This window comes from Pelodiscus sinensis, chromosome 2, assembly GCF_049634645.1.
Source record: "Pelodiscus sinensis isolate JC-2024 chromosome 2, ASM4963464v1, whole genome shotgun sequence".
NCBI lineage: Eukaryota > Metazoa > Chordata > Testudines > Trionychidae > Pelodiscus > Pelodiscus sinensis.
In genome coordinates this window covers 247,754,610-247,782,318 of record NC_134712.1, presented here as the reverse complement: position 1 = coordinate 247,782,318, position 27,709 = coordinate 247,754,610, and the positions used below count along the sequence as shown (strand labels likewise).

At 45.5% G+C, this 27,709-nt stretch overlaps 1 protein-coding gene across 1 annotated transcript; it reads right to left on the bottom strand.

Annotated features, from left to right (window-relative positions):
- Window positions 1–1,534: 1,534 nt before the first annotated feature.
- On the bottom strand, window positions 1,535–24,340 carry ACAA1 (acetyl-CoA acyltransferase 1). The gene is made up of 12 exons (XM_075922868.1): window positions 24,111–24,340; window positions 19,964–20,057; window positions 19,602–19,659; window positions 15,029–15,108; window positions 13,332–13,374; window positions 10,034–10,132; window positions 9,318–9,398; window positions 7,991–8,181; window positions 7,656–7,835; window positions 7,175–7,230; window positions 4,439–4,584; window positions 1,535–3,676 (listed from the first exon to the last, which is right to left on the bottom strand). The coding sequence occupies exons 1-12, from the start codon at window positions 24,279–24,281 to the stop codon at window positions 3,601–3,603; spliced, it is 1,275 nt and encodes a 424-aa protein (XP_075778983.1). The 5' UTR covers window positions 24,282–24,340; the 3' UTR covers window positions 1,535–3,600.
- Window positions 24,341–27,709: the final 3,369 nt, after the last annotated feature.

Below are 27,709 nucleotides of genomic sequence, written 5' to 3'. Positions count from 1 at the left end.
GAATACTGCAAGGGGGGGAAGGGGAGAAGAAGAGGTTTCCGGCCAATGGGACCTGCCTGCTGCAGGACAGGTAGCATGCGAAGTACCCCTTTCCCTGGGCTCACAGCATTTAGAGAAGCACATGGCCCCACAGTCAGCTGCTCTGAATAGCATGGGGAGGGCATGGAAGGCTGAGAGAGTTGTTGCAGAGGGAAAGCACCTACCAGTCACAGCCTACCTCTGGCACCCCAGCTCTACCCTTCCATCCAGCATCCCTACACCATGTAACCCAAACTTTCTGCACCCCTACTCCTGAAGCTTTCTTCCCTTCCCCCAGTTCTTACAGGGTTGCATACAAAAAACTCCTAAACACTAAGAGCTAGGACCACCAAATTTGGTGTACAGCTTCATCATAACTTAAAGCAAAGTCAGGGTTTGGTTGTGCACGGGGGGGGGGGGGGGGGGGGGGGAGGAGAAGAGAAGAGTCCTCCAATGGATAAAACCATATAGAAGAGAAACAATCACCAAGCAGGTGAAGGGCTAGTTGGGGGGCACCCTTCCCCCTGTCTGGAACTGCCCCAGCTCCGAGCCTCACCCCCCCAGGTGTCCTTTAGGGAGGGTGGTGGGGTGCTGTCACTCTCCCCCCATGCACATGGGAACATTGCTGGCTGTTCCCCTTTGTTAGGGAATGAGGGGAAAGTGCACAGTTTGCTGCATTCCTCACTCTGTCTGGGGAACAAGGGACAATGCAATCCTCCCCTGACTGTGCCCACTTGAGCTGCAGGAGCCATGGAGAGGTGCTTCTTACCTGACCCCAAGCTGTGGCATTGGGAGGGTGCTGAGGTAGTCTTCTCTCCCCGTGAAAGCCTGCACACTGAACCCCTCATCTCCAGTCCCACCCCAGAGCAATGATTTAAATGAAGAAAAATTGAGTTAAGGACTTGAGCAATGCCAGGTAAATCTTCTAGTCCAAAATAAACATCAAATGAGCACTGTACACTTTGTATGCTGTGTTCTAACTGAAATCAATACATTTGAAAATGTGGAAACATCCAAAATACTTAAATACATGGTATTCTATCAACAGCACAATTGTGATTTTTTTAATTGCATGATTAATCATGATTTGTTTTTTAATTGCTGTGGCAACCCTAATTTAAATCAGAAAGTGGCCAATGCCCCATGCTGCAGAAGGTGGCGAACCCTTCCCCTCCACACCCTTCCCTCCCGAAGCGTCTGCCAATCTGAACTGGAAAAAAATTCCTTCCTGATCAGTTGAACCAGGGGTATATCAGCAAAACAACCAGCCAGAGACCCGGGAAAGAATTCTCTCTAATAATTCATGCAAATCAAAGCAGTCTCCTTTCTCATTGATAAGAACTAGTACCTCCCACTCCATATGATTTCAATGTTGCACTTTGCAAGCTCATCTTAGACTTCTGCCCTGGAACTATCTCCCTCCTCACAATACCATTAGAAGAACTGTGATTAGTTTAGTGAGGTTTTCCTCCCATTTAGTAGCAAAAGAATATAAAAAATTCAGCACATCTTTAACTGTGGCTTTTAATTACCGATCTTTATTTTTAGAAGTTAGCAATTACATTCAAGTACCCAATTATGTAAAGTGCATAACCAAGAAACACTTTTCAGCTTGCATTGCTGATTTAAACATTTCAAATGTAATGTCAGATGACAATAAGCACTTTTCTTTTAAAAACAGCACTAGGGCTGCATCTAGATTGGCATGATTTTCCGGAAATGCTTTTAACGGAAAAGTTTTCCGTTAAAAGCATTTTCAGAACAGAGCGTCTAGATTGGCACGGATGCTTTTCCACAAAAGCACTTTTTGCGGAAAAACATCCGTGCTAATCTAGACGCGCTTTTCCGCAAAAAAAGCCCCGATCGCCATTTTCGTGATCAGGGCTTTTTTGCGGAAAACAAATCTGTGCTGTCTACACTGGCCCTTTTGCGCAAAAGCTTTGCGCAAAAGGGACTTTTGCCTGAATGGGAGCAGCATAGTATTTCCGCAAGAAGCACTGATTTCTTACAGTAGGAAGTCAGTGCTTTTGCGGAAATTCAAGTGGCCAGTGTAGACAGCTGGCAAGTTTTTCCGGAAAAGCGGCTGATTTTCCGGAAAAACTGGCCAGTCTAGACACAACCTAGGAGTTTAAATCATCTTGTGAAGGGAGGAAGTAAATCAGTGTAATCATGTCTGAATATTGGTGATAACAGAGCAGAATTTTTGGAAGACTTCATAATTGATCACTAACTTCCAGCAGCTACCCTTCAAGCGATCTGTAAACACCATCCCTCTCATTTCTGGTCATCATCGGGGCCTATTATGACAACCCTCCACCATTTCTTCCATAATAACTGTTTCAAGGTTCTCTCTATGCCTAATGTGACCAAAGTACATTAGTTTGCAACTGAAGATAGTATAGAAGGGAAATGATTGTACAATACAAAAAATATGTCTTTGCACAGTTAAAAGAACTACGGACTAATGAAGAATGTTACTGATATTCACAGAGTTAACAATAAAAAATACATGTGCCAAAAATCAGTCCTATATTACAGTAGTAAGATAATATTTAATAAGCTTATTTTGTAATTCAGAAAAATGCTGATTTTTAAAAGTCACAAAATAAGCCAAGATTAAATAAAAATGCTGTAGAGTTAAGGATGGAATGGTCAGATTTTATTTAAAAATTATTAGTTTTGGCAGCCAGTTCAGCTCTTCTGTACCTTTAATTTCATCATTCTCATTTATAAAGAGAAATCTTATTCATTAGTGGATCAACTTGTATACAATTCTATCTACTCTGCCCAAATGTGTTTACTTGAGAAAACACAGGATTTTTAAAATTAAACACATATACATATGGTATGTATGCAAGGTACATACATACCAAGGTACATATGGGCACATTAAATAAGCCCTAAAGGAAAATTATAACCTGAATATAATAGGTCAAGCTATTGATGAAATAGTAGTTTAACCATTTAAAAAAATTATTTGTATTGTTGCTATTGTTGATTTAATCAGTAATAGAATTAATCAATCTCAGGATGATTCCTTAAGAATTTTAAAATTAGATATGTGTGTGTGTGTGTATGTGTGTATACACATACACACAGAGAAAGTGCGTGTACATGTGTTGAAAAAATTGTTCCATGTGCATCAACATTTAGTTGTCTAGGCAACTGTATATCTCTCTTTTAAAAAAGCAAGACCCACATGAACTTCGTCTTTCTGAATTACAGCCCTGGTCCTTTGGTTCCACATGAGTAATTTTACACGTGTCCCATGGAATCCAGGGAGATTATTAATATGCATACATGCATATGAATAGGGGCTTGTATTTTTAAGGGCAAGACTGGCTAAATTGCACAGTCTTTTTTCCTCTGGCATTCATGCACCTTAGCTTTGAAGCAGGCACCAATCTCTTTTCCTTCTACCCCAAAGTATTTCAGTAAACAGTGCACATAAGTTTATACTCCAAGTCAACTGTGTCTAAAATTACTAAATAAATTCCATTAAATACATTGCTGAAACCATATGCATTTGTACACTGTAAATTATTCACTATCATTGGAGAATGCAGAGTCAGATATTGTACTTCACTTCCCTGGGTATTCAAATACTGCTGCAGCTCCCATACCAGTTCCAATGCACATGGATACAACACCATAGGCTCTGGAACAAAACAAGTTAGTGTGTGGTTAGAAACAGTAACTAGTTCTACATTGCCTGAAAAAAGTAGCCAATAAAGTTAACTTATATTGCTCACAACCTGAAGGTTGGCTTTGATACACAAAGATTCTAATTCAGAAACAGTCTCTGGTCCTTATTTCCCTGAAGTGGGAAAGAGGCATTCCTTATACAAGATTTTCCTCAGACAACTCTCACATATCCCACAACATTAAAGCTACATCTGCTCTCCTGGCAGTAGCACACTTCAAAGAACTGTGCCCCTCAGCCATCAAAGCAGATAAAGTAATAGGAGGAATGTGGGTTTGAGTGGATAAGACTTCAGACTCTGCTTTGACTGACATTATGTTGAGAGAGAAACTCACCGTGCAATATGAAGGAGTGGGATCAGTTAAAAATGACTGACAAGAAAACCACACCCCTCTCCCTCCATGACTCTTCAGGAAGCTCAGCTATAATCTACTCCAGGTGTACTGTGAATCTGTTGTGATGTTCATCAGAACTTGTGGGGGTAATAAACTATCTGTAAATCCACCAGGAAACCCTAAATTAAGTTACTCTACTCTTTGAAAGCACCAGAGTTGCTTACTCAACGCATTAAGCAATTAATAGCCTGCCATCTCCTACTATCCTCCAGTAGGCAATGACAGAAACATGAACCCTCCATTTTAAGGACAGAACATCACAAGCTTGGATTCTTAACCCTTTACAGAAAGAGCTATTTACCACATCATTTTTAATGCTCACCTTTTCCCTCTTCGCTTCAGTTCATTGAGTAAAGTGACAACTTGACGAGCCCCAGTACAGCCTAGTGGGTGCCCCAATGCAATAGCTCCTCCGAGGGGATTGACCTTCTCCACTGGGATCCCCAGTTTCTCAACACAATAAACAGCCTAGAAAGACATAACAAGAATGACCTTATGAAATTAGTCACCTGTGTGTCAGTTTTCAGCATGTATCCCACACTGAGGAGCAACCTGAATTAAAATACGAATGGCCATACCAAGTCAGATCAGTGTCCAACGTCAGCTGCTTCAGAGGGAACAAACAGAACAGGGCAATTTATCGAGTGGTTCATCCTGTTGTCCAGTCCCAGCTTCTGGGAATCAGAGATTTAGGGACACCTAGATCATGGGGTTGCATCCCTGACCATCTTAGCCAATAGCTATTGATGGACCTATCCTCTTTAAAATTCCCTCTTTCTTAAACCAAGTCACGCTTTTGGCCTTCACAACATCTTCTGGCAATGAGTTCAACAGGTTGACTATATCTTGCATGAAGAATTATTTCCTTTTGTTTGTTCTAAACTACATCCCATTTAATTAGTTTAACTGGTAAACTGATTAAATGGGGATAAACAGCAGAGCCATTCCAGCCACAGCAAGGCTGAAGCAGCCCGCCCTGCTTCTGGCGGGAGCTGCTCCAGTTGGGCTGAAGTGTCCCTGCCAGCAGTGCACCTAGCCTGGGCCAGGCGGGGACTGCATGGGCTGGACTCAAGCACACTGCCTGTGGCGCACTAGGCTGGGCCCACTGCAGGCATGGGCTGCTCCAGCAGACTGGAGTGCCCCTGCCCACAGTGAGCACTGCAGGGCTGCAGCAGCCCTCTGCTCGTGGCAGGCAGGGGACTGACACAGCCCCTGCTGGTTAACCATAACCAGTAAGCATTATCCACTAACTATTCATATCCCTATTTTAAACCTGCTGCATATTAGATCCGCTGGTTCTTGCATTATGTGAGGGGAAAAACAACATTTAATTATTCACTTGCTCCATCATTAATGGTTTTATAGACCTCTATCGTACTCCCCCGTTAGTCGTCTCTTTTCTAAGCCAAGTAGTCCCAGCCTTTTTAACTGACCCTCACTGGAGCATTTCTGTATACAAGGGAAAACATGACATTCAGATTTTGCCACTCCAGATAAGTACTTCAATAAATTTAGTTGCTGAGCCCATGTTAGTCGCTGAGCCCATGATTTGTGTTAAATACTTAAGAGTGAAGATAGTAGGCCCGTGTCATGATCATGAGGGTTAGCCAGCAGCCTGGGGACTAAGGGGTTAACTGTACCTAACTCAGGTAGAGTTGGCCAATAGGAATGTAGGTAGGAATTTCAAACTAGGACAAAAGGAATTTTTGGGTTTCCCTCTTTTTGTGTCTCGGGTAGTTTCTCTCCAGCTATTGAAGGGGACAGGATGTCTCCCTCTAAGAAAATACTCTTCACAATCTGTAAGTAGGATAAAGTTTAGATAAATCGTTAGGTTTTATTGTTTTATGGTTTGGGAAATGGGATCTGATGTTTTGGCTTTCCTTTGTAACTAAGTTCTAGGCCCATGGAGTTTCTCCATGAATATATTATTTTGTTACTTTTCCATCTAGTTATTATGCTTGCAACAGGAATATTGTGGTGATAAAAGTTCTCTCTCTTCTTTTTATTAACCTGGTATTGATTAATGGATGTGTCCTGGTCTGTACTTTAGGGTTAACATTTCCCAAGTGATCTCTCCCCTGATTTTTCACATTAATACCTGGCTGGTGGCAGCAGAGATTTTATCCCCAAAATCTAAGTTATTAAGATTTCGGGGGGGGGGGGGGGGGAGTTTTATACCAAAGCCTGGTAGATAAGGTTTTGGGGTACTTTTTCTGACCCCCACTCCTGCATTTATCATGCCAGAGTGGGGAAGGAGCCATGACAGCCTGTCTTACATGCATCTCCATGGAATACGCTGGAACTACATTGTGTACCAAGACACGCGGGGAACTGAGCTGGGCTAATATTTTATAAAGGTGAATTTATAAATGTAAGCCATAAATAAAATTAGGGAGACACACTTAAGTTTGGTTTCTGAAGTAGAAGATACTACAGTGGAGATTCCATTTTTATCAAACATCCCTCTTATTAGATATTTCATGAACATGATACATTTACATGGGAAGCACACCAATGTTGATAATATCCATAGTGATACTGAATTTTACATGCCAGCATGTATACAAAATTCTAAAAAGGCAAAAAAAAAGTATCAAGCTGTGCAATCTTTACTGCACAAATTTAGTTTGGTTTTAATTAGCAGTATTTCAAACTATGCTAGCAAATATACAGTCATATATTTTTAATAGAAAAATCTTAGTAATGTGAGAACTCCCCGGGGGGCTGGCCTCACTGCTGCATGCTGAGTTTCCTGGCCTCGCCAGGCAGCCCCACTGCTACGTGCCAATGGATGCTGCTGCTGGGCTCCCTGGACTCACTGGGGGGGGCCCCGCAGGACTCCACCAACCCTCTACTGGGACACTCTGGTCCTGCAAATCCATGTCGAACCACGGATGTTGCCAGACCAGAGATTCCTGGTTAACAGGTTAAACTGTATCGGGTCTGTAATATTTGAAACAAACCCAGATTGTTACATTTACTAATGCAACCAATATGAAATTCTGCTCAGCCACTAAGTAACCTAGAACGCAATATTAAATAAAATGGGCAGTCTCACCTGACTAGCAAAGGCTTCATTAATTTCATATATATCAATATCATTCATAGTCAAACCTGCGTGTTAGAGAGAGACCAGAAGTTAAAGGAAGATTTGATAACTCAAAAATAGTGTCTGAAAGAAAATATGCCTCAAAAGGCTTTCAGTGAAACATTTGCACTTCCCCCTTATAAAGGACATACATGCAATTGCAGCATATCAAAAGGTCATAAAACTTAAAATTATGCCTAATTATTTATCACTACTAGTCCTTTGGATCAGATATAAACAAAATTCCCTTCCATCCTTATGATAGAAATTAAAGACCTTAGGATATTTTCAGAGAGAATGTAAGAGCAAAGGAACTGCTGTTAAAATTTGCCTAATTTCTGCAATAGCCATTTTCAAACTCATTCTGTAAAGTGCTGCGAGACTCCTGGAGTATGAAAAGAATTGTAGAAACAGCTCAAAGTGTAACAGAACAAGAAACATGATACCTTACCAGCTTTCTCCAAAGCTACTGGAATGGCATAGGCTGGCCCTATACCCATGACATCAGGTGGGACTCCAACCACAGCATAAGATTTTAACACTCCTAGGACTGGAAGCCCCAATTGTACTGCTTTAGAGCGTTTTGCCAGTAGAACTGCAGCAGCTCCATCACTGACCTGACTAGAGTTACCTGTTGGGAGATATTTTGCTTACAGTATCATTTTGCTTGGGCATGTTTAGTTACCAGTAATGCAGGCGAATCTGAGAGGATAACAAAATGACTAACATCACATGCCAAAAGAACATGGATTCAAAATTAACTATTCATATACTGAGTGTGCTTACCAGCTGTAGTGGAGCCATCATCCTTGAATGCAGGCTTCAGTTTAGCCAAGCCTTCCAGAGTTGTACTAGGTCTGATTCCTTCATCTTGGATTACAATGATGGTTTTCTGATTGCCTTGGTCATCCTTAACAGTGGTCCTCACTGGAACAATTTCATTTTTAAACAATCCCATCTGCTGAGCTCTTGCAGCTCTATTAAGTATAGAATGCATGAGGGGTTAAAAACCTGGAACAGGATTGTACCAACCCTAGGCTCTGCCCCAGGCCCTGCCACCACTCAATCTCTTCCCTTAAGGCCCTCACTCCTTTCCGTCTTCTCCCCCAAGCCTGTCAAATCCTCGCTCCTTCTCCCACCCCTTCTCCCCAAACCTCCTGCATGCCTAGAAACATCTGATTACAGTGGGAGGGAGATGCATGGGTGGATGGAGAGGTGCCGACCAGTGGGCCTGCTGGCAGGCAGGAGATGCTGGGGAGTGGAAGGGTAAAAGCTGAGGGAGGCCGCAGACATATTACTGTGGGTCTTTGACAATGTACATTGGTAAATTCTGGCTCCCTCTCAGGCTCAGGTTGGCTACCCCTGATTTAAGCTAAAGAAAGGATAAGTTACTAGAGACTGGACAGAGCTCATATGAAGCAAAATACCAAAGCAGTGACGGCCAGTTACACTCACAAGTTTATGGCGTCTCTAGAAGTAAGTGTCTGCACCTATTATTTCCCTTCCAGAAATGTCTTCTCCTACCACAGCATTTGACTTCAGTCCAAGAAGATCTCAAACTATCTAGCTAAAGCCAGCATAAGCACATTTAACTGCATTTTGGTTTTCACAGAAACCATGAAAAGCTGTGACCCATCTGGATGGCGAGGAATATAGAAAGCCTGATCTCAACTACAGATACTCTTATCATTCTAGATTAAGTTTTCTAGCACAGGAGGCTTAATGGGGACATGGATTAGCATTCATGTTCCACTCTGTCTTGCTTGAGTTGGGAAAGCTAATGATCCAACCAATTGATCAAATTTAGTGATGAATCCTTGTCACATGCCAACTGAGGTATGTTGTACATATACTAAGTAGAAGAAGGTTTAGTGATGTGACTCCCATTACAGATCAGAAGTTACAGAAACCCCCACCTCCAGGAACCTTCTTCTTTTAGCTGTCACCTATTTATAGCTCACTATATTGCTGTCATTTGAAATGTTAAGTTTTAAGCCTTTACCACAAGAACAAAAAACTGTGAATAGGAAAGTTTTCTCTGTAGAAATTAAGCATTTTATAATTTCCATGTAATTTTATTTCAACCCCACATAAATAAAACCCATATATTTACTTTTGCTGAGAAGCCATGGCAAAGTCATCTTGCTTCTTTCGGGAAATGCCAAATCTTTCTGCCACATTTTCTGAGGTTATTCTGGGGAAAATATACCACCGGTATTCAATAAAACAGAAGTCTATTAAAATTCAATTTGCAATCCAAGACCAGCAGAGAGGAAAGAGTACAAACTCTACTCTCAATCTGCCTGAACCATCCCTCTTTGGACTTAATGTTTTGCAGTACCATATGACAGAACAACACCACCTTTCAAATCCACTTACTTGCTCTCCTAATGAAGCAAAAGCTTCTAATTCATCCTTTAGTAGGAAGGGGAGTGCTGAGGTAGCCCCTAATATGATTTTGGCTGCATCTTTGCAATAGAAAATAATGGAAACTGCAGGTTGTTGAAATATAGAAAAATGTCTAGAAACACTAAAAACGTAAAATCTGCAGATCCGAGCCCCTCAAAATGTTCTCTCGTTCCTGCTTATTAAGCAATGAAGACAGCTTTCAAAGGTCTGGATTCCTATCAGTCCTCACACAATTAATCTTCTACCATAACCACTGGAAACAGCTAAAGTGCATAGACTTCAGCAGTGGATTTAGAAGTTAACCATTGAAGAAAGTGAGTTTGAGAGAAGTTCAGTACCTTTTTAAATATAACAAAACATTGTCTTATGAAATAGAGTCTAGAAAATCATATAAGTTCTAGGAAGAAAAATGATACATACCCCATAGGAATAAGGCAATCTCTGGCTTTACTATTGTCTATCATACGTGAACTAACATCACCAGGGGAGCCTACATTTCTGAGAGACATTGATTCCACTCTGAAGAGGAAGAAAAAAGTTAGAATTCACTACCATTGTTTGCCTTAGAAGAACTCATGCAAATTTAGTACCATTAGTACAGTCAAAAGCTCAGAATCCTAATAAAAACTTTGTATATCATACTGCAGAAGCAACTAAGCAGCATGTATTTGACCTGTACACCACTCTGGTTTCAATCAGCAACATAAATGTGAAACAATAAAACCACCTCCATACAGATTAAGCAGGTGATGAGCAACAAAGGCTAGTGAGTGGGCCACATGAGTGGGCTTTCATTTCAGTGGGTCGCAAGATTGTCATAACTAAGATGATGTCCCAGGATAGGGTAATTTTGTTAACTGTGTTTGCATACCTGGAATTTGTGGGGTGTGCTAACTGAACTGTAGTAGTGTCTTCCAGGCCACTTGGAGCAATGGGCCACATGCAGCCCTCAGGCCATAGGCTGCCCACCACTAGATTAAGCTGTTTGTTATTTTTCTAGGGCAGATTATCACAGTCAATTAATTTAATCTAGTGTTTTCACAGCCTGGAATTAAAGTTTACTGTTGTTCTAGGAGCACTTCTCTGCAGTAAACATAATGGGAAAGCAAAATTTTCTGGGAAGGAGTTTCCACTGGTAAAATATAAACAAGCAATAAAAATGCAAGAGTTACTGCTTAAAAAAAGCTGGCTAGAAGCCTAACAGGGTAAGTGCTAAGCAGAACACTACAGGTTTCATGTGAGTGGTGTCATTTGTCTTATGTTGCACAGTTTAAACAAGAAAGAATTACTGTCCAACAGAAAAATCAGAGGCTGTCTAATAAGTGAATTAATAGATTAAGAACTGCAAATATCTACAGCATGATTATGAAGCCATTTATTACACTAATGAGTTAACATAAAATTAAACAAAGCCATGAGTCCTGAACTGGGATAAAGATTTGCTTTTATACCCCATTCCATTCACATACCTATTTTCCAGACATATTATTTACATACCAACATAAGGCAAGCAGGAAGACAAGTCCCCCACACCAAAAAGCCTACAATTTACAGGTCTGTTTCTGAACCTTCACTCTGAGTAGTATCTTATTCCTTAAATGGAATTCACTGAAACTACTCAAAGTAAGGATGGAAAAACTCAGGCTCTAAATTAAAAAGAAATACAAATGAGCAGGATTTAAGTAAAGGGTGACAAGAGGGAAGGGAATACTGCACATAAAGAGATCAGCACATAAAAGCTGTTTTTTGTACCATTTGTTCATTAAAATCCCTAAACACAAGATGAGAAGGGACCATCATGATCAACCAGCCTGACCTGTGTAACAGACCAAAGAATTTCATTCAGTGATTCCTACACTGAGCCCAATAACTTGTGGAGCAGAAGGTGAAAGGGCTGGATCCAGTGCCATGAACTATCCCTTTAAATTGCATTAGCACAGTGAGCACTTTGAGATTATCCAGGAAATTGAGACACTTCTTGGAACAAACATGGATTACATGTTTGTTGAGACACTTCCTGGAACAAACATGGATTACATTTTAATTAGCCTAGGCTTATCGGGTAGTCGAGTTAACAACCTGCATTGGAGAAGCAGTAACCGGTGCTGCGGGGAGCTGGCTTAAAAGCAGCAGTGCAGGACCTGGTGTGAGCCCCGACTGAATCAGTCCCGGCTCATGCCAGGTCCACCTGGCTCTTACTGCATTTAAAAGGCACAGGCGCAGGGTGCGACCTAGCATGAGCCAGGGCTACTTCAAACCAGGTTTGTGCTGGGTCCCGGATCTAGCTTCGCTGCAGTCTGCAATTTAAATGTAGTAGGAGCCAGGCTGCCTGCACGCCCGGCTGCTACTATAGGTTGAGCCTCTCTCATCCAGCACCTTCGGGACCAGACTGGTTCTGAATGAATTTTCAGGACCACGGGAAGTCAGGAATATTACCTACACTTCCACTGCTCACTGTGCTTTTAGAGGACATTTAGGGTTAAATTAGAGCTAAATAACAGCACAGAACATTGAGAACTAGGACTGATGGCTGTAAACACACTTTATGGGGCTGCAGGAAACTTGGCCACATCCATGAAAAGTGGTCATCCAGCTAACTAAAATCATTCTGGATGATGGATGTTTCTGGATAAGAGAGTTCTGGAAGAGAGAGCTTCAACCTATACATTTAAATTGCAGAGCCACAGAGGCCCCTTATCAACTAATCGTGTACTTGATACAGATTACATTTGGTACATAATAAGTCATTTACTTGCTACTTAACATCCTTAATTTGAATGAAGAGAGTGTGCCATGTCTGGCCAGTACACAGAGCAGTTCCTGGTACATACCATTTGCTCTGCACACATCTATGAGACTAACTTGTTACCTTGCTATACTATTTACTTCACAGCAGTCCTAAGAAGAATAGTGACTACTTCTCTTATCTGAGAGTACATCTACACAACAGCTAAGGGGTGCAATTCCCAGCTCAAGCAAACATCCACATGCTAGCTTGGCTCAAGTTAGCAGCAAGTGAGCCACAGCCTGTGCTGCCTTGGCCACCTGTGCATGAAGGTCCAATGGGATTGTGTGTGTCAGGTGGCAAGCCAAGTTGCCCTTGCCACAGAGTTTTTTTTAGCAGACTAGCACAACAAAGTTAGTACATATATATCTATCCTAGTTGAGAATTACGCTACCTAGCTACAGTGCAAACATACCCTAACACTCATAAATCTTTAATTAAACTGAGATTTTCAAAGATGTTGAATTACAAAAGTAACAATTAGTATAACAGATTGTCACTGTGGGCTACAAAGCAATCTCCCTATTGATTTCAGTTAGTAACCTACACCAGATTTGAAATTTTGCAGAAAAATGTACACTCACTACTTTAATCTAAAAGATTTTGCTTTTGTATAATTCAGACTGTGGCATACGTTTTCTTGAGAAACAAGAAACCAAGTGCCCTGCTTGAGACACCTGGTTTTCAGGAGATGGATTCTCATAACTTCTGAGTCTGGCCTCCTTAAAGCATCTTCTATGAGGTACTCAAAATCACCAGTCACTTTTTAAGTCAAGAGAATCTCACACTCTGCTCGTCCATTCTGTAATAGGGGGAAAATGCCTAACTCGAGTTCTAAAGTTTGTATGGAGAGCACTTTGAGATTATCATATTAGAAATGTTACCGAAGAAAAAGTACTATCAAGAAGTCTACAGGAGTAGAAATATTCTTACCCACAGGCCAAACCAATGTCATAAGACCCATTTCTGATGCCACCTGGAACAAAAGTAGTGTGTAAACATTTTTACCACCATTTGGAATCAATATTTGTTCAGCGCCTTGTTCTTGGAATAAACTAGCTCACTCTTTTTCTAAAATAGATGATAATTTTCAGAGAATATTTTTTTTGAGTACAGGCAGTCCCCGACTTACGCGGATCCGACTTATGTCGGATCCGCACTTACGAACGGGGCTTTCTCGCCCCGGAGGTCGGGGCAAGAAAGCCCCGTTCGTAAGCTGCTCCGGTGCCCCTGGTCTGCTGGAGACCGTCTCCAGCAGACCAGGGGCACCGGGCGGGTTCCCGTGCTTCTGAGGCTTTGCCAGAGCAAAGCCTCAGAGGCGCGGGGAACCGCCGCTGCTGCCGCTTCAGTCTGGGTGCCTGTGGTCTGCTGGGGACGGTCCCCAGCAGACCACAGGCACCCAGACTGAAGCCGCAGCAACAAGAGGGTCCCGCGCCTCTGCCGCTTCAGTCTGGGTGCCTGTGGTCTGCTGGGGACCGTCCCCAGCAGACCACAGGCACCCAGACTGAAGCGGCAGCAGCGGCGGTTCCCCGCGCCTCTGAAGCTTTGCTCTGGCAAAGCCTCAGAGGCGCGGGATCCCGCTGCCGCTGCGGCTCTGCTCCCCGTGTCCCTGGTCTGCTGGGGGGGGGGGGGGGGGGCGCAGCTACTGTGCTCCCCCGCCCCCCCCCCCCAGTAGACCAGGCTTTTGTTTTGGACTCTGGGGCAGAGCAGCTGGGGCGCTGCCGATTGGTCCTGCAGCGCCCGCTCTGGGCACTACTGGACCAACCCGGCAGCACCCCAGCTGCTCTGCCCCAGGTCCTGATTCAGCCGCTGCTGGTCAGTTTCAGCAGCGGCTGAATCAGGACGCCTGGGGCAGAGCAGATGGGGTGCTGCTGGGTTGGTCCAGTAGCACCGAGGAGCGGCGCTACTGGAGCAACCCAGCAGCACCCCAGCTGCTCTGCCCCAGGCGTCCCCAAGTCAGCTTCTGCTGAAACTGACCAGCGCTGACTACAGGAAGCCCCAGGCAGAGTTGCTCTGCCCCGGGCTTCCTGGAATCAGCTGCTGATCAGTTTCAGCAGCAGCTGACTTGGGGACGCCTGGGGTTCTTAAGTTGATTCTGTATGTAAGTCAGAACTGGCGGTCAGTTTCAGCAGTGTCTGAATCTGGACGCCAGTTCCGACTTACATACAGATTCAACTTAAGAACAAACCTACAGTCCCTATCTTGTACGTAACCCGGGGACTGCCTGTATATTGAATTTCTTTTGCTAGCACAGAGTAGAATTATTAGCTCTTCACAAAAAGCTTCTTCCAGATGTAAAAGCTATATAAACTTCATTTAGATACAAAATAAGTATCGGAATTAATTAGGGTTACCATATTTGAATTTCAAAAAAGAAGACACCCCTGAGAGGGAGTGTATCTGTATCAGTATCTACCCACTCACATTGTATTAACGTGACACATTAATACATGAGTTGGTAGATACTGATACAGATACACTCCCTCTCAGGGGTGTCCTCTGTTTTGTAGTTCAAATATGGTAACCCTAAATTAATAAGGAAAAGAGAATTAAGGATCAAATAATTAATCACCATCAAAAAAGGGAAAATTCTGATTCTCTGCTCATAATAAAGATAATTATGTGCTTACCAGCTATATTGATCACAGCTTGCAACCCAGAGGAACACTGTCTGTTAACACAAGATATGGGTACAGTCTCTGGAAAACCACTAGAACAAAAGACATGATATATAAGACATGGAATGAAAGACATTACACACAAAAATACAACAAATTTAAAAAGAAAGCTAATTTCTTAAACTACCTTTATTTCAATGACTTCTAACAATGACAGAAATTTCTATTGTCAGACTGCTCTGATTAAGGCCATGCCTATGCTACATAGTTAAGTTGACTTAAATTATGTTAATGATCATATACCAGTGTAATTACATCACTCACACATGTTCACACAATTTTCCCCATTTCAGTGGAGAACATCCACAATAGGTGCTGCTCCAGTCTGGGGATGCAGGCTCAGGGATGTAGCAGAGGCTAAGGGAATGTGGATTGGATAAATGGATGGTAAGATGGATAGAAAGATGGCTAGAAGGCCGGGCCTAGCAGGTAGTGATCAACGGCTCGAAGTCAGGATGGCGGTCGGTTTCTAGCGGAGTGCCCCAAGGTTCGGTTCTAGGACCAGATTTGTTCAATATCTTTATTAATGACCTGGATGAGGGGATGGATTGCACCCTCAGCAAGTTTGCGGATGACACTAAGCTGGGGGGAGAGGTAGATACGCTGGAGAGAAGAGATAGGGTCCAGAGTGACTTAGACAAATTGGAGGACTGGGCCACAAGTAATCTGATGAGGTTCAACAAGGACAAGTGTAGAGTCCTGCACTTGGGACGGAAGAATCCCAAGCATAGTTACAAGCTGGGGACCAACCAGTTAAGTAGCAGTTCTGCAGAAAAGGACCTGGGGGTTACAGTGGATGAGAAGCTGGATATGACTCAATAGTGTGCCCTTGTAGCCAAGAAGGCTAATCGCATATTAGGTTGCATTAAGAGGAGCATTGCCAGCAGATCCAGAGATGTCATTATTCCCCGTTATTTGGCTTTGGTGAGGCCACATCTGGAGTATTGTGTCCAGTTCTGGGCCCCCCAATACAAAAAGGATGTGGATGTATTGGAGAGGGTCCAGCGGAGGGCAACCAAATGTGGGCTGGAGCATATGACTTATGAGGAGAGGCTGAGGGACTTGGGTCTGTTTAGTCTGCAGAAGCGAAGAGTGAGGGGGGATTTGATAGCAGCCTTCAACTTCCTGAAGGGAGGTTCCAAAGAGGATGGAGAAAGGCTGTTCTCAGTAGTGACAGATGGCAGAACAAGGAGCAATGGTCTCAAGTTGTGGTGGGAGAGGTCCAGGTTGGCTATTAGGAAAAACTATTTCACTAGGAGGGTGGTGAATCATGGAATGGGTTACCTAGGGAAGTAGTGGAGTCTTCATCCCTAGAGGTGTTTAAGTCTCGGCTTGACAAAGCTCTGGCGGGGTTGATTTAGTTGGAATTGGTCCTGCCTAGAGCAGGGGGCTGGACTTGATGACCTTCTGAGGTCTCTTCCAGTTCTATGATTCTATTATTCTAAGTTAGGGCTAATAACTAATTATATGAGAAGGGCAGCATTAACTTTTTATATTTGGGTATAAAGATGTATTTCAGAGGGAGAATTTTTGTTCGGTCTAGGGATGAATGGTAAGTCCTGTGGTCTACTGAGCTAGTCCATTGTTACGGGCATACATATATTAGTGGCCTAGTAAAGTCTAGAACCATGCTTCATCAACAATATACTAGCACCATGCTTCGTCAACAATAAACCTGGGTGGGTGCCTTTGTTCTAACGATGTTAAGGACTAGTCGACTATCCAAAAAGCAAATGCTTATCAGCTAGTCAGCTGACGAGTTGATTTCCACCTCTCCTTGCTGCCTCTATCAGGTAGAGGCAGCAAGGGGGTGGGGAGAAGGGGTATTTCAAAGCGGCAGCCTGTACAGGTAAGCTGGGGATCAGCTGTGCAGTGCTGCTGCTTTGAAACCCCAAGGTGACATTTCAAAGGGGCAGCTGCCACACAGCTGAACCGTGGCTCAGATGTGTGGCACTGCCCCTTTAAAATGCCGAAGCGCAGTGCAGCCCGGGATCAGCTAGAGACTGGCCAGCTGACCCCAGTTCCACATGGCACTTCCACAGAACCCCAGCTGACCCTGGGTTCCGGGGAAGTGCTGTGTGGAACCCAGGGTCAGCTGGGAAGTCCCCAGCTGATCCCAGGTTCCACTGAAATACCATGTGGAGTCCAGGATCAGCTGGGGAGTCCCCCAACTGACCTCAGGTTCCCTGGCGCTGCCCATTGGAAATGCCGCCTCGGCATTTCAAAAGGGGCAGCTACTGCACAGCTGATCCCTGGCTCACCGTTTCAAAGGGGCAGCACCGTACAGCTGAGCCTGGGATCAGCTGTGCGGCTGCCCCTTGGAAACACCGAAGCGGCATTTCCGCTGTATTCCGCTGAATTCTGTATTCTGCTGAAATGCCACACGGAACCCGGGGTCAGCCCAGGCTCTGTGCGGCATGCAGCGCAGTATGGAGCCTGGGGTCAGCGAGGGACTCTGAGTCCCCCGATTATCCCGGGCTCCATGGCTTTGAAATGCACAAGAGCCCCTGCTGGGGACTCTTGTACTTTTCAAAGCAAGCACACTCACATGCAGCCCCGAGTTAGCAGGACTTCCCACTGGTCCCCGGCAGCATGTGGAGTTCCGCATTCCTCCTTTGAAATGTACCAGAGCCTCAACTGGGGCTCTGGTACATTTCAAAGGAGGAATGCGGAAGTGCCTATCAACTAGTCAATTAACCACAATTTAACATCCTTACATTGTTCCTTAATGAACGTAGTGGTCATTGGGCAAATCACTCAAGGTCTGCCATGCCAGCTGTCTGTACAGACCTAGGGCAAGCACATGGAGGAAATGGATACATACAGCCAAATATCTATCAAAATCGAACCACACTGGTGATCCCAACTGCTAAAGTTTAAGGTGTGAACATATGTGCATATGCATATTATTATAATCTAATCCAATGATACCGAGACTGAGGCTCTCATGCCACAAGTGGTTCTTTAATGTGTCTCCCATGGCTCTCTGAAGAGAGAGTTACTACAATAACAACTACACTAACACTAATAACTATTGAAAGAAACACAAGAATAAGCTCAACTAACTAATCTCCCTCATTCCTCAGACAGGAGGGGGGAACATAAGCTAACTCCGTCTGTGGCCGTGGATGGTTGGAAGGAAACTGGACTAGCTGGACCATGTTCAGCTGAGAGGCGGGAAGCAGCAGTCGCGCATGCACGGTCCGGTGGAGGGGCTACTGCTACTGAAAATCCTCCGGTTTGCGGCGCAAGGACGAGCCCAGCACCTCGAGTGGAGCACCCTCGAGGACACTACTCGACGAAGAAGCACATAATATTAACACATGGCATGATTTATTCATTTACCAGTCTTAAGTTATTAACCAATCAGAATGTGTGTATATGCTGCTATGAACCAATTGTAGTTGATAAAACAACAATACAGTAATTCCTCATTTAACACTATAGATGCGTTTCTGAAAATGTTCGTGCTAAGTGAAAACATGCTATGCAGAGTCAATTTTCCCATTAAAAATAATGGAAAAGGTGGGGGTTGCGTTTCACGTGGTGGTGGCAAAGTCAATTTTTTGTTGGTGCTGGGTCAACGTCAACATTCGATATCTAGCAACACAAGATAACTAGCAACACAAGTCGCAGCGGTATGTTAAAACACAAAGATAAACATGTGAGTGAGTGGAGGAATGCTGTGACCACATGTATTCATCCGCTCATGCATATTACCACTGTTTTCACCAACTTATACCGCCTCCCGAAGTAGTCTGCCATTTGATTATTTTTGTGTTATTTCGGGGACGGTCAAGTTATTCGAAAAAGTTCCCTAAAAAAATTGTGCTATTGCAAAAACGTTTTAAGCGGTCATGTGTTAAACAAGTAATTACTGTACTTGGTCAGTCATTTTGCTGAGAGAGAGAAGAATTTGCTCTTTTACGTAATTTTGACAGCCAATTTGGCACCCAACCCCTGAGGTCTAACTTCACCTGCCATCTAGTGAACCCCAGTAGGGAAAAGAGAATTCAGTCTTAACCTCTCTGTTATCACTATCAGTTGTGCTGGGGTAAAATATTGAGATAATGATCCACACGGTACTGGGAAAAGTCAACAAATCATTTCACAAGAGCCACTAAACTTCATTTGTATGGTAATGACTTAATTACTATCAACCCAACCTGAATTCACCTCTAGAGGTGAAAGGCTTTTCATCATTACTAATTTCCTTCTTGCCTTCCAGAATTATTTTTCTACTTCAGTTTTGCTAGTTTAGAAGTTGGTAATTACATGTAAGAGAATATATTAAAAGCTAACTATGTTGTGTAACAGATCTTGCTCTTTGCTGTCTGAAATGTGTGACAAAATAAATGGGGACTTTGAACTAGGAGTCAAGGTTTGACTTCTAGTTTAAAGATTAGGGGTATTAACTTTGGAAGGGTTTGAAATTCCCATCTCTACTTTTCTCTCAGTATCCAAGAGAACTCAGTGCCAGAGAGCACAATGAAAGGAGACTCACCCAAAGAGGAAGAAAATTTACCTTAGAAATTGAGCAACTCTTGCAGTGAAAGCCCCAGCTCCAGGCTGCAGCACATTCCCTGTGTGAAAATACATTAATTCCAACTGATTAGCTGTATTTCCTTTACCCTGGCTATTTAACATTGTGTAGACACAATCAGTTTTTCAGAAAAACTCTTAAATCAGAGCCTACCCCACTTACAGATGAGGAAACAACCCCCCAGCAGAGGATGCACTGGAATTTAATACTATTCTAGTGTAGCATTAACAACCTACTGATTTCAGACCTCTGCACAAATGGCATCCATTGGTCACAAAGAGCAATCTTGTTTTCAGAGTTGCCCAAGACCAGAAGCTTCAGTTCTGGATGGAAGGCTCACTTACCAACACAGATATCTCCCACTTTCTCAGGACTCAGATTGACATCCTTAAGGACAGCTGTCATAACAGCAGAGAGCAGCTCATCAGGAGTAGTATCCTGAAGGGAAAAACAGTACATTCTATGAATTATGCAGTGCTGTTGTAGTTGCATTGATCTCAGGATACTAGGCAGACGTGTCTGAGGGAATATATTTTATTGGACAAAATTCTGATAGTGAGAGAAACAATCTTTCAAGCAAAGAAGTGTGCAGTCAGAGGGGGTTTTATTTCTGTATCAAGGTATGTACTTTAGTAGCTGGCACCCGCTACTAAAGGTTAACCAGTTAGCCTGACCAGCACGCTTACCAGGGTAACCAGTTAACGGGACTCCAACCACTCTGCACCAGCCCTCAGATAACCAGTTAAATGATTAAAACTATGTCATTTATATCCAGAGAGAACCTGCTTCAGTACAGAAATAAAAACCCCTCCAATTGCACACCCCTAGTTGTCAGCTATCACCCCACACTGGAACCCACAGAAGGTATCATCAGACAATTACAACCCACACTCAATGGGGACTCCATCCTGAAAAAAAAAATCTTTCCTGAACCCCACCCTCTGATCTTCAAACAACCTACCAACCTCTCCAAAGCTCATTATCAGAAGCAAACTCTCCATAGGCACACAAACTCAAAGTGGCACCAGACCTTTCCCAAAACTGATGCAAACCTGAAGACATATCTCCACTGCTACAAAAATCAACACCCCGCACACCACATCTTTCAAGATCGATGGATCACAACATGTAGTATATTTCATCCAACACAATGAATGCCCCAATAACAACTGTGTAGGTTAAAGCAGACAATCCTATGCTCTCAAATGACCTTACAGGAAAATGATAAAACACAAAAACACCACTTCACCTGTAAATGACCACTTTTCACAAAGCAATCACTCTATATTTGATCTATTTTGAATCACATTTCAGGATTGAGAAGTCATCTCAGAGAGAAGATTGGAGATGAGTATATATGTATGTGCACCAAGATATACCTTGTACTAAAAATTATATAACAGCAATTAAGCAAGGAAATCTGTGTGGAAAAACTGCAACATAATTACCCCATAACAATTTTCTTTAAGTTATTCACAACTACAGGTGATCCCCGAGTTACAAATGCATTGACTAATGACCATTTGTCCTTACGACCAACCTCCCATTAAGCCGGTCCCCGAGTTACGAACGCGATCCGCACTTACAAACAGCTCGGTCCCATTTAAATGAATGGGGTCCAACTTATGAACAGATCGCGTTACGACCAAGTGTTTGGTACGTAACTCATTCGTAAGTCAGGGACTATCTGTATTCCAAAGGCTGACTGAAAAGTTTTATATGTGTATACACACTTTAAAACTTTGCTCATTAAGACATTTTATTTCACACTCGCCAGTGTTCCCTGTAAGCTGTATGCTTACGCAACCGCTCAGAAGAAATTCAGATGCCACCCAGCTAATTAGCAGAGCACAGAGAGGTTTTGTTTCTACTGGTGGTCCACATTCACAAATGCCTTGGTGCACATAAAATATTCTGAACAGGTGTGGAAAAAATCTACACATGGATAGAAAAGGTTAGAGGGAGCCAGGTCTCCCCCTTCCCTTTTAACATGGGCATAGTAGCCTAGGGCAAATGCAGAGCAGCAGCAGCATGGACATAATTTGGAGGTGGATGAAAGGGTGGACACTGGCATCCAAACTGCAAGCTTTGGGCCAAAATTTGGAGCAGTACTGTAAGGGGTTGCTGCCTCAGGCACAAAGTCCAAGTGACAGCAGGGGAGACTGTCATTGGGATCAGGAGGGACCCAGTGGGTGTAGCATGGGAGTGGAGGGATCTAGCTGAGGCAACTTGATAGCGAGAGCCTGGACGAAGTAGGTGGTTGCTGAGACCAGGTCAGTAACAAGAGCTATGCCAGAAGAGTCCTCCTTGCCCAGCTCCTTGCTGCATATGACCTTCCAAGAGCCTCCTGCTGCCTCTTGGGCAGAGACAGGGCTGCATCTTCCAGAAGAGTGCATTTGCAGACCCTCAGGAAGGGTCAGGAGGCTAGACCAGAGCCTGCATCCCTGAGTCCCATCTGCAGCTGGGTATCCTGGGACATGGTCCGAGAGGTGTTCTCAGCTCCCAGTCTCCATTCAAGGCAGATAGAGACTCCAGGGCTCCCCCACAGCAACTTGGACTCTGGACAGCTGTCAAAAATGCCCAATTCCAGCTTCTGACATGGCCAGGGCCTGAGGAGAATGGGCAGAAAAGGAGGATCAGGGAGCAAAGCCCAGGGGGAAAGGAAGAGGAGCAGGAGGTAAGGCCACAGTTTTGGTGCTGATGACCCCTCCCACCACATGCACACACAACTTGTACCCAGATTACAGTGCTGGGAAGCCCACAAATTGGTCAAGGCCCCTAATCCACCACTGGTGTGAATAACCCCCCCCCCCCCCAAAAAAAAAGATACAAGTTACTTCAATATAAGTGTTCAAGTGCAGAGCCCTATGCCAGCAGGAAAAATTCTCCCACCAACACAGCTCTCTTGTTCATGGAGATTATTTTATTATGTGGAGAGGAAAACTTCCCCCATTGGCATAGCATGTCTTCACCACAGATGCATGAGTACAGCTGCAGCGTTGTATACGCAGACATGTCCTCAACCAGGCACTGCACTTGCACAGAAAGCCACTTACACCAATATAATCACTTGCACACTTTTAACATCCACACAGCACCTCTACAATAGGCGTCTGCCCCCATGTAGCCAGCCTGGAGCAGAGGGAAGAGCCTGAAAACACAGTGTACGGGGTCACAACCTTGCCACGAATAATAATGCACAGCATGAAGCGCAGAGCCTCCTTTAAAGTGGGGGAAATGAGGGGACACAATACAAGACCAGACCAGACAAAGGAAAACACCTTTTGACAGGGGCCCTGTGCCTCAGCCCCAACCTCTGCTGCCCTGAATTTCCTTAGCACCCTCTCCTCAGCCACTACCTTCTGTTCCCCCAACACTCTACCCAACCCTCCCCCCTCAGTGCTCCCCTCAGCCCCCTACCCCAACCTTCCTCCACCTCCTGCCCTCTGCCCCCTACCTTAACTTCTCTCCTCCTCCTGCCCTCAGCCCCCTACCCCAAACTCCTCCTACCCTCAGCCCTCATCCCAACTCCCCACCTCCTTCCAGCCTCCTACCCCAACCTCCCTCCTCCTGCTCCTCCTCTCAGCCCCCTACCTCAACCCCCTCAGCCCCAACCCCAACCATACTCTACCCAACCCTCCCCCCTCAGCGCTCCCCTCAGCCCCCTACCCCAACCTCCTCCTCCTCCCAGCCCCCAATCCCAACCTCCCTCCTTCTCCTCCTCCTCCTCCTCCTCCCAGCTCCCTACCCCAACCTCCCTCCTTCTCCTCCTCCTCCTCCTCCTCCCAGCTCCCTACCCCAACCTCCCTCCTCCTCCTCCTCCTCCCAGCTCCCTACCCCAACCTCCCTCCTCCTCCTCCTCCTCCTCCCAGCCCCCACCTCAACCCCCTCCTCCTCCTTCTCTCAGCCCCTTACCCCACCCCCTCCCCCCCTCAGCCTTCTACCCCAACCCCCTCCTCCTCCTCCCAGCCCCCTACCCTCTCCTCCTCCTGCTCTCAGCCTCCTACCCCAACCCCCTCCTCCTCCTCCTCCTCCCAGCCCCCTACCTCAACCCCTCCTCCTCCTTCTCCCAGCCCCTTACCCCAACCCCCTCCCTCCTCAGCCTCCTACCCCAACCCCCCTCCTCCTCCTGCCCTCAGCCCCCTACCTCAACCTCCTCCTCCTCCTTCTCCCAGCCCCTTACCCCAACCTCCTCCCCCCTCAGCCTCCTACCCCAACCCCCTCCTCCTCCTCCCAGCCCCCTACCCCCTCCTCCTGCCCCCAGCCTCCTCCTCCCCCAACCCCCCCAGCCTCCTCCTCCCAGCCCCTTACCCCAAGCCCCTCCCTCCTCCTCCTCCTCCTACTCCAACCCCCTCAGCCTCCTACCCCAACCCCCTCCTCCTCCTCCCAGCCCCCTACCCCCTCCTCCTCCTGCCCTCAGCCTCCTACCCCCCCCTCCCCTCAGGCCTCTGCCCCGCCGCAGCCCCTCGGGACAGCCCGGGCCGGGGTTACCTTGAAGCCGCCCCGCTTGGCTCTGGCGATGGGGGTCCGCAGCCCGTGCACCACCACCACATCGTCCAGCTCCCCGTCACGGCCGGGAGCCGTCGCTGACCCCGCGCACGGAGCCGCCCGCGGCGCCGGCCTCGCTGCCAGGTGCCCCAACACCACCGTTACCCGCTGCATCGCGCGCCCCGCCAACTGCCCCGCGCGCCGACCCCGGAACCGCCAGTGGCTCCGCCCCCTGATTTGCATAACACGGCGCCCGGAAAACGTGCTACGGTCAGGGGCTGCGCACGCAGGAGACTACAAGCCCCAGGCTGCAGCGCGCCACAGCGAGTGGCCAGACTGGCGGCGCGTTGCATTCTGGGGCTGCTCTGGCCAGTCGGTTCAGTTCCCACGTAACCCTAGTCTACGTGCATCGGAGGCTGCAGCTAAGGGCGCCGCAAGCCCAGGGAGTCAGAGCCCCCCCCCCCCCCCCCCGCCCCGGCCAGGCACAACCCGGAGCAGGGTGTCACAGCCAAGGGCCTGCTCGAGTTTGGTTTTGGAGTGGGGTGGTTTGCTTTAACATCCCATAATAGTGTCTAGGCGGGGCTCAACTCTCGTTTAAAGTCTGTATGATAGTTATAAAATATACGTTTCCATTTTCTATTAAATAAGGCTACGTCTACACTGGCGGCTTCTCGTGCAAAAACGTGCCCGGTGTCTACACTGCACGCGCATTCTTGCACAAGTAAAGTTACAGGCTAGCGTTGGAAAACGGGGAATAAGCCCTCTTGCACAAGAGGGCAGTGTAGAGAGGCAACATGAATTTCTTGCGCAAGAAACCCCTATGGCTAAAATGAGCTTTCTTGTGCAAGAAAGCGTCCACACTGCCATAGACGCTCTTGCGTAAAAGCACATGCTAGTGTAGACGCGCTCTTGTGGAAGACTTTTTGCGGAAGAAGTCTTACGCAAAACAGTTTTTGCGTAAAAAGCTGCCAGTGTAGATGCAACCTAAGAGTTTTCCACAAGGGAAGACTAAAGAGAATAACCAGCTTGTGTATATATTCACAGGTATTTCCTTGACACCGAAGAAAGCTCATCCTACACCGCAGGGAAATGTTCTGTTAGAACACAAAGAATGGTGCTAAGTATTTTAGATGTTGAGTCCAGTAGCACCTTTTTGCTGGAGGAGAACTGTACAGTGCCTTCAGATAAGCAACCTCACAACTGAACCACTGGCATTATTGCCCAATGAATATAAGAATATGAGACCAGCCATACTGGGTCAGACCAAAGATCCATCTAGCCCAGTATCGTGCCTGCCGACATTGTGCTCACTAAGAAGGTATTATTATTCTTACTAATATTATTTATTCTCTTATTCTGCTGTTTGAGTTGTGATATTCCTTGACGGATGGCACTATTCAGTACAAGAGGCACATTTCTGGAGGAGGATCTGAAGCTGGGAAATTGTTGGTGGCTCCCTGGATGAAATTCATGAGTGGCTGGCCAAAGCATTCACATAATTCAGCTGAGAGTTATTTACATGTTGGAGGCTGTGTGAGAGCAGGACCAGGAGTGGTTGCACTCACAGCAAATTAGTGTAAAAGGCAGGGAGTACTATTTGGGTGGAGGAGACTTTTGCTTGACAAAAGAGACAACTAAGGTGGGATATGGGATAGGTATATAATATCATGACAGCTGTGGATAATGTGAATAAGGAATGTAAATTCTCATAACACAACAACTAGGGGTTGCTAATGAAATAAATAGCAGGTTTAAAATAAACAAAAGGAAGTATTTCTTCACACAATGCACAATCAGCCTGTGGACCTCTTCGCTGCAAGATGTTGTGAAGGCCAAGGCGCTAACAGGGTTAAAAAAAAGAACTAAACTTCCTTGAGGGTAGGTCTACCAATGGTTATTCACAAAGATGGGAAGGGATAGTGTTCCCAACCTGTTTTCCAGAAACTGGGAATGGACTACTATATAAGGAGAGATTAAAAAATCAGGGAATTTTCAGGCTGGAAAAGACATGATTAAGGAAGAATTCATAAGAGATTATTAAATTGTGAATGGTGTGGAAATAGTGAATAAGGAAACGTTATTTATAGAGGTCACACAATGCAATTAATGGGTAGCAGATTTGAAATAAAGTATTTTTTCCACAGTCCATCTGTGGAATTCTGTGCCAGGAGCTGTTGTGAAAGCCAAAACTCTAATAGGTTTACAAAAGAACAATGTAAGTTCCTGGAGATTAGAGCCATCAAGGGCTATTAGCCAGGGTGGATAGGGATGCAACACCATGTTCTTCATGGCACTAGTCTGCCAGAAGTGGGGAATGGACAACAAGGGATGAATCATGATGAGTGCCTGTGCTGTTCATTCACCGTGAAGTATCTGGTATTGGCCACTGTTCAAAGATAGGATACTGGGATAGATGGACCATTCGTCTTGGCCATGCTGATGTTCTTATATATAAGTCTAACTTATCTGCTCCCTGCTGTAGCCCACTGGACTCCATTTCCTTCTCAGAGCTGAGCTAGAACCCAAAAGTCCTAACAGGCTCGGCCTCTCTCCACTGAGTTATAACAAAGTAAAAATATACATTTAAATTTTAAACTTAACCTGTGTCCCTTGCTTAAGTGACTTGACAGATGTCAGAACATGTTAGTATTAGGCTGGAGACGGTGTTGCACTCGGGACCAGGGTCCAAGTTGCTGGCACCAGGGCGGGGCAATGGTGCCCTCTCACTTCTGGGGTTGGGGCACGGACAGAGTCGTCTGGACTCAGGCTTCTTCCCCCAGCCTGGTACCGAAGTCAAGAAAGAGTTTAATCCAATGTCTTGCTGCCTCAAAGGTATCCAGAGTGGAGGGCTCTGGGAAGTCCCCCGCTGGGCTGGAGTCTCAGCACAGACTAGAGCAGTGCCAACCGGACCACAGTGTTCCAGGTGCAGCACTCACTGGTGCCGTGTGCCCCACTTGAGGGTGCATGGAGGGCACGTGCCTTGAAGGAGACCTGCCCCTGCTAGGTCTCTTCTTCTAGGGCACCGGGGATTGGCAACTGGTGCCGAGGCCTACGTGGCACTGGGGAGGTACGCAAGTGGCTGGGTGCCCCCATAGCTAGTGCACTCTAAGTTGCTGGTGTCAAATCGGATGCCGGTGCCGGACATAAAGCCACCTTCATAAGGATAATCTTCAAGTGGGACTCCCTTTCTCGCTTGAGGCACAGCTTGAGGGCCTTGCAGATTTTACAGGCCTTGGACAAGTGGGCCTCTCTGGGGCACTTAAGGCAGGCTGCATGAGGGTTTCTGCAGGGCATAGGTTTCTGGCACTTTTCACAGGGCTTGAAGCCAGATGGGCAGGGGATGCAAAGCGAGCCCCGAGCCTGCGTACTTAACACTAAGCACAACACTTAACTAATAAAAACTTAGATAAGAACAATTAACTGTGAAACTAACAAGAGAATGAGAAAGGCGCCTGCAGAGCAAGAGCAAAGCGCATCCAACATCACAAACAGTAAGAAGGAACTGACAGGGTGGAAGGCCAGCATAGGTATATATTAGCTTAAATTAGTGGCACCACTCCAGGGGGCTCCCCTGTTGGCCCAATGGGTACCATTAGGGAAAA

Coding starts and splice junctions, on each gene's coding strand:
- ACAA1 (XM_075922868.1), bottom strand. CDS start 24,281: ATGCAGCGGGTAACGGTGGTGTTGGGGCACCTGGCAGCGAGGCCGGCG. Junction 13,375..15,028: donor AGCTGTGATCAATATAGCTG/GTAAGCACATAA, acceptor CTTTTGTTCCAG/GTGGCATCAGAAATGGGTCT. Junction 8,182..9,317: donor GCCATGGCTTCTCAGCAAAA/GTAAATATATGG, acceptor TATACTTAATAG/AGCTGCAAGAGCTCAGCAGA.